This window comes from Olea europaea, unplaced genomic scaffold, assembly GCF_002742605.1.
Source record: "Olea europaea var. sylvestris unplaced genomic scaffold, O_europaea_v1 scaffold402, whole genome shotgun sequence".
Taxonomy (NCBI): Eukaryota; Viridiplantae; Streptophyta; class Magnoliopsida; order Lamiales; family Oleaceae; genus Olea; species Olea europaea.
The window spans coordinates 453,609-461,143 of NW_019259821.1; the positions used below are offsets into that span (position 1 = coordinate 453,609).

At 35.0% G+C, this 7,535-nt stretch overlaps 1 protein-coding gene across 2 annotated transcripts; it reads left to right on the forward strand.

The window, feature by feature from the left end:
- The first annotated feature begins 167 nt into the window (after positions 1-167).
- On the forward strand, positions 168-6,190 carry LOC111387407 (RNA-binding protein 38-like). Of its 2 annotated transcripts, none has more exons than XM_023011958.1 (8): positions 168-1,166; positions 1,471-1,594; positions 2,466-2,595; positions 3,519-3,555; positions 3,645-3,873; positions 4,335-4,462; positions 4,554-4,652; positions 5,745-6,190. In XM_023011958.1, exons 1-7 carry the CDS (start codon positions 918-920, stop codon positions 4,599-4,601), a joined length of 945 nt encoding a protein of 314 aa, XP_022867726.1. In that variant the 5' UTR covers positions 168-917; the 3' UTR covers positions 4,602-4,652; positions 5,745-6,190. The 2 variants fall into 2 exon arrangements, with proteins under 2 accessions (XP_022867726.1, XP_022867727.1); XM_023011959.1 differs by having other exon boundaries at positions 169-1,166; positions 4,352-4,462.
- Positions 6,191-7,535: the final 1,345 nt, after the last annotated feature.

The following is a 7,535-nucleotide window of genomic DNA, read 5'->3' on the forward strand; positions in this document are numbered from 1 at the left end:
TGATTTGTAGAGAAAGAAGAGGAAGGAAAAAAACAGAAAGACATGCAAAGTTGAAGGGTTAAAGGGGCCAACAAATGCCACGTCATGAATGAGTAAAAAATAATCTAATTTTAATCCAAAACTAGAATCCATTTTTATATCCATATTTATTCATATTTCATACGCATCTTCTTCTCTTTCATTGTCCCTGTCCCACCCTATTCCTGTGTGAAAAATCATGACTCTGTTCCATATTATCTTTCTCCATCATCACCACCCTCTCCCTTCTCAAATTTCAAACCTAATCCCTCTAAGAATTCATCCCCATTAACTACCCTAATCACTTGATTTACCTCCTTTTCATATTTATGTAAATTTATAAATTGTAATTGTCAATCCTTTTGTTATCTCAAAGTGAAACTATTTCGTTCCATGATTCACCTTTTCCCTACCACCACACCGTAATCTGTTCTGTATGTATATATGTGCTTATTCTGCTCGCAACCCCACTTCCTCTGTTTTACTCTTTCTTTTCTGTTCAATCTTAATTGTAGGGTTTTCTTTTATCTTCTTTTTTCATTAATTTCTGTTTCTATTTTCTTGATCTTTGTGCTCTTTGATCTCTCATCCTTTTTTTCTCGCTTTTTTAATTTCAAATTCGAAATAAGTGTTCTCTGTTTATCTCATTTCCCATGTATAAATACTTATCCAAAATCAAATGGCTTTTCGGTCTCTTTAAGCTTTTTCTCGGGGGTTTTCTGTTAAAAAAATGTTAATTTATCTTCATTTGATTAATTTTAGTATCATTTAGGATCGCTACTCCTTTTGTAATAATTTAAATTCCCTTTCTTCCAGAATCTTCTTCTTCTTCTTCTTCTTTCTTGAAACTTTAGTTCCCTTGTCCTTTTTGACTATAAGTAAGTGATTTGGCTGATTATATGGCTAATCAGCCTCTACCGGCGACTCCTGGTCCGAGCTCGGGTCCGGGTCCGGGTATGGGTCTTGGTGGATTTCAGTATATGAATTCTCCATTTGGGGATACCACGTTCACTAAAGTCTTCGTTGGAGGGCTGGCCTGGGAAACACAGAGTGAAACCATGAGGCGATATTTTGAGCAATTCGGTGAAATTCTCGAGGCTGTTGTCATCACCGATAAGAACACCGGCCGATCCAAAGGATACGGTTTTGTGAGTGTTTCATTGTTATTTTTTCAAATTCTAGTCTTTCAGTATTGAGAATTCTGATTACTAATTAAGCCCCCATTTGGCCCCCATTAAATTACATTCTATTTTTCTCTATCATATTTTCAACCCCATAATCTTCCATAAAATAATATTACACATAAATCTAAAACTTTTTTTTTTTTTTTTCAACCACTCATTTTTCAAAAAAAAAAAAAAAACACTAGTTTATTAATCTATTATATATGAAGTCAAATGTGGGTGATTGGATTGACTTGGATTTAAATTGGTATTTGTACGGAGATTTTAGGTGACTTTCCGGCATCCAGAGTCTGCTAGGAGAGCTTGTGCTGATCCAAATCCAATTATTGATGGGAGAAGAGCGAATTGTAATTTGGCTTCACTTGGACGCCCTCGTCCCTTCCTGCCATTTGGTAACTACCTCATTGGACTACATTGACTATAACTATCACAGTATTACACTTGTGCATTGAATGAATGGCATCTGAAATTGCTGAATTTTCACAATTGAAACCTTTTAAAATGTTTTTATTTCCTAATGCTATTCTTATGGGCATGCATATGAAGAGTATTACACTGAAGTCTCTTAAAGACCGCCGGTGTTGGATAGCGCAGAGTCTGCTTCTAATGTGTTGTTGGCAGAAGATCGACAACAACTGTTCATTTCTGCTTTTAAATGAACTTGCACTTGTGAATACATGTGTATACCATCAAATTGTCGATGATATATTATATGAACTCATCAGCAAAACATTTTCCATCTGTTGCATCCAAAGAATGGCCCCTCCCTCCATTTTTTAATAATTTTAATAGGGTTAGTTCATGCAATAATAATGTTCTGAGAACAAAAGTCTGAATTGAGGCATTTCATATGTCAACAAGGTGGGGCGTACGCCCCCATTAAAATGTTCATGATTTAGGTATAAAAGTGCAAGAAAATTTGGTCAACGTAAAGAAATTGCACATGAAAAATAGCCAAAAAAATCTATAAAGGATAATCCGCAATTTGATTGTCACAATTCAAGTGCCTCCATCTCGATGCATTTTGGTTAGCTTCACAGCTGGAAGAGAACAGAAAATGTTTTCAACCCGGAGGAGGTTATTAAACCATTCTGGGGCTTATTAGTGAACCTCAGATCTTTCTATAACCTGCTTAGTAATTGTCCTTTGGAATTTTTAAAGTGCGACAGCATGTCTGTAATCCCAGAAATTGAACTTTTCAGTTACATTTCAATTAAATATAAAGTACTATAATCTTTTATTCTCTGCTGTTGTTGCTTATAGGACGTCTTAGATCTCCTGCACCGCACCTTGGAGGGCTACCAGCTGCCAGGGGTCCTTATATTGGAAGTTTTGGCTACCAGCAAACACCCACCTACGGTTACCAGCAAGGATTGATGTATTCTCCATATGGGTGAGCTATGTATTATAAACATAATAATTCATCTATTATACAACGATGGTTTTGTAAAGATGGGAACATGCTGGTTGGATGTGTATACAGTTCATTTTATTGGTGGTATGGGAGGATCACATTATTTTTATAACCCCCCCCCCCCCCCCCCCCCCCAACTGACTTTATTCGCACACCTAATATGTGACAATTTTTAGAAATAAATCAAAAGAAAGAACGAGTTTGGAAAGTAACGCTGATATGGTCATAATTCACTGTAACACCTTTCTTCCTCGATAATATATCTATTTTGTTAAGAATAATCGTCTTGAATGACATGGCATATGTAAAATAGCGAGGGAAAGTAGTCTTTAGTTGGGAGAAATGAAAAAAGTTAAGAAAGTTCCTAGGGGTATCTTCTTGTCAAGATGAGGGTAGGACTAGGATTTTATTGTTAGATATCCAGAGGAGATGAGGTGAGTGAAAAACAATAAATAAACAAAAATAAATAAAAAGAAGAGAGAGGTGATTGAAGCAAGAGCATGAATCTTAGTTATCTGGGGAGATCTTTAGATATGATGGAGAAAGAAATTGGTAGTTTGGGACAGACTTGTGGGATTGCAATGTTCTATCAAATGGAGATTTTTATCATTTTTGTAGTATGTGATTTAGTATTACTATCAATAGGTGTAGGAGGAGAATACATATGGTCTTTAATTATTGTTTTGTTTTTTGTTTTTTATATTTGGGCCTGTGAGCCCTATTTCATTCATTTCTAAATAAATATATTTGTAAAAAAGTAGTATAATATCAATTACTTATCTGAATCCTTTTTCGAAGTGGTGTTACATATAACAATTCTTACATGACATGATGTTCTATGGAATGTGATCTTGTACTTCAGAAATTTTTGGCACTTTATTTCATTTCTTCTACTGTTGCAGGTATGCTGCATACAGTCCAGAATATGCTTATCTACAGGTCACTAGAGTGACAACTATTGCTGCTATGGTAATTTCATGATGCCAAACTGGCTTTTGACACTCAATTATTGTCGTTTTGTCTTGTAGGGTGTATACAATCCTTATGGAGGTCAGCAATACCTTCAAATTTATGGTGTTCCTGGAGCAGTAAATACAACTATGCATCCTTACAGCTCTTTGAGCCAAGCTGTTCCAGGAAGTCACAGTTTTATGACATTGCAGGGATATGCAATGTCTGGTCATCCGATTGTTCAGTTTAGTGGGCCAAGCGTCACTGCAATGGCAACTACGTCTGTTCCAGCACCATTCCCTACTGGTAAGATTTTATTCTTGTGGAATTTTTTTGGGCCATCTTCCAGAAAAACATAATATTTGGGTCATATGAACTCATTGCAATTCCTACTTATGTCCGTATGGCATCATTTTTGTTCTCTACAATCCCTGAGGAGGCTATGCTTTATTGTCTAAATTGGAAGGAATGATGCCAGAGTTGAGCTGCTTCTATGAAAATACTAATTTCTAATGCATTTGCCTAGAAAATTGAATGGGAATCGAAGTGCCCATTGACCAAAGAATGGAGACCATGCTTCAACTTTTCTGCATTAGAATAATCTTGTATCTCTCTCTGGTTTAATTGGAGCCTTTCCATGTGTGTGCAATAAGTCGAAAACTTTTCATTTATAAATTGAGGGTGGCAGTCAATTTTACATCTTTTGGGTTCTCCTTGAAATGGTTTATTGAAATTTTATGATTTCGAATAGGCTGACCTGAGTTTAGCATTTTGGTTGTATCAGGTGCTGCAGCACCTATTACACCACAGCCACAATTCATACTATCTTCTCATTCTCCTCAATTCATGCAAGGTAGCAGTTCTGACCAAAACGCTGGGTGAGGGGTTGATCAAGGTAAGTGTTGGTAATCTTCTTCTGGTACTTGAAGATATTATATGATTTTCTTGCTAGAAATTTTTGTTCTAATTTTGATTCTATTTTGTAGGTTCCCTTAGATTGCAGCAGGACTAAGAACAGCAGTACTGCTACTTGAGTGGCGGGCTTCAAATCTAGCCTTGCAAATCATCCATTTTGCATTCTAGAGGTATATTATTCTTTGAACACGATTTATTATACTTCTATGTTTGATTGCTACTTGAGTGGCGGGCTTCAAATCTAGCCTTGCAAATTATCCATTTTGCATTCTAGAGGTATATTATTCTTTGAACACGATTTATTATACTTCTATTTTTGCTTAAAAATTCATTTTGCAAGTAACAGATTTATGCTTTTTTACCTTTTAGTTAACCTTCAAATATTAAATCTGTCTGGTTCTACTACTATAATAACTAATTAAGGCACCTGATTCTGCAAATAGAATGCTCATCCTAATGCTAGCAGTTGATCAGTAGAACTTAGTACATTCTCTGAAACTGAAAGATGAGAAATGGAAATGTTTTCCACCAAAAGTTGTAGTATGTATTTATAACAAATGATTGTACACATAGGATTAAGATTGCGGACGGTTGATACGGTTACTTACCTTAGAGCAAGTAACTCAGACCTTCAAGTTCTGATTATTTTGTGCGGAGTGATGGAACTGAAGGTCTGCTGGTGTTCCTAGTGGAAATCAAGTTTTGATCCTTGCACTTCTTTCTCCAATCCAGGATCCCAAATGTAATAGTGAACAAGAATAGAGTAGAGAGGTGTGTGATGAAACGTTATGTCCACTTGATTAATGTGTTCTTTCCATTTTGTCCTGGGTTGTGGCTTCGGTAGATTCTCTGAAGTCTTACTAAAAGAAGAGCATTGGTGTTAGCTTATCCATCCAAAGTCCCTTTTGGGTTGCAATTGTAGTTTACCTGGGAAGGTTAGTTGCACCTGGTGCTATTTTCAATGACAACTGATTATGGAAAGAGCTCACACTGCAAAGTGCTGTTATATTCTCGTCATCCAATCATGCTTCTGTCAACGCAGTGATGCAACCTTGACTTGCATCATGTTTCCATCTTGGTGCTTCACATATTCAGCCATTAGAAAAGTGTAGTGCATAAAGTATCCTTTATATCCAGTCTTGTTCAAGTGGATCTCTAAAAATTTGAATATGGAACAAAAGGAATATCGAAGATTAATATATTTTACGCTTTTACGTCTTATTGTCTGTTCTCTGTTTAATCTCATGTCCATATTTATGCAGGTCTTACATTTTCGTGCTCACCATAGAACTCAGTGTCCGAGTTGCTCCTGATGGAGGAGAGAAAAAATGGAAATGTGCGAATCGCACTTCCTTCAAACATCATGTATCTAAACTGCCGTTTTCTGTCACTATTCTGGATTACTGGCAGATAGTGATGGGTTGATGGTTGCTGGAATCGGGTTCCGGCTCCCATTCCCATGTATGTAAAAATGAAAAATCAGGGTTAGAATCAACATATGATTCTTTAACAGTAGAGTCCGTCCGAGCATTTTGGGCGTGTGGTCTCTGGTGTCTGTGTTTGGTACAATTCTGCATTATAATTAAAAGTTGGGTCTACATCTTGTGCATAACTACATTTGTTAGGCTTTTTATTGGATCATTCTCTATTCCGGATTATTTTAGAGCTTAACTTCAGAATATGAAAGGCTCGCTATTTACATCTGGTATATTACACTAAAAATGACTTGTCATTGTTGATTAGTGTCTTGGTAGATTGCATGTCATGTAAGTTGTGCCATTTAGCCTTACTGTTGCTAGGCATCTGGGGAATGTAGTAGTGGAGTCATTGCCACATTGTGAAGTCGGAATGGACAATGTGGTAGTGGCTTGTTGCTAAACTATGTCTAAATAACGTATGCCTCGACTCGAGATGGTATGTTTACATTGGACGGTCAATTTCAATTATTTCTTCGATGTTTTGGGAAGGAGACTTGACAAATTTCGGATTTCTGCCGACTTGATTAAAAGTGAAAATTGCTTGTTTAACAGAGTATATCCATTTGCTGCATAACATGTATTGTTAGTGTGTGGATAATATTGAAGTTATTAAAAATTATATTGTGATTGAAATGAGTGGTGATATATTTTGTGGTTAAAATTAATATTTATTTTGAAAAGTAAGTTATAATTTACTAATAATATTTCTCAAACATAAGGCATATATTTAAGTGTTTTTAACTAAGTATGTCGACTAAGGGGAAAACGCGCACACACTACTTTTGAGGACTAAACTATCATTTATTTAATAAGTTCTGCTGTGATAAAATGAAAATTTTATAATAAGCAAGTTTTGTTTTTGTTTATTTAATGTTATTGTATTTATTTGATATTGAGCATACGAACAAAGTGCAATGATTATTTGTAATAATATAAGTAAGTTCTTTCATTCAGAAGCACAATTTGACACAATTTGTATCTAATCATAAATAAAGTTGTTTACGATTATGTATAAAGATTGATACATTGTATTGGAATATTGTAATGCTGATTATATGACTATTCGGGTTTGTGATTTGTTCATATTGTAAAAATAATTTATTGATGACACTAGTGCACTTAAATTATATTGAACAAACCACAAGAGAGTTTCATTCTATAGTAAGGGCATGCAGAGAAGTAAATTCCACTAATTTAATCTTTCTCAATCATCCTCGGGAACTTGTATGGAGATGCATCCATGCATATATGTCAAGTATTTCATCTAAATTCTTTGACATGTTTTTGTATATCATTTGTGAATTTAATAGTTCTTTGATTTATCAGTAGATTAATTTGATTGATCAAATACTCAGTGAATTGACAATTATAGAATGAGTGTAGAATCACATTGAAAAATTGGTTGAGTAATTACTTGAGTGTTTATATTGAACAGTTATAAATTTGAGTTTATTATTTAAAGATAGCTAAACTTTGGAAGCTATGATTGTTGAAGAAATGAGAATTAAGTAAGAGAAAAATAATTAGAGGAACAAAATGATCATTTATATTCATATCTAATTATCAAATCCCGAA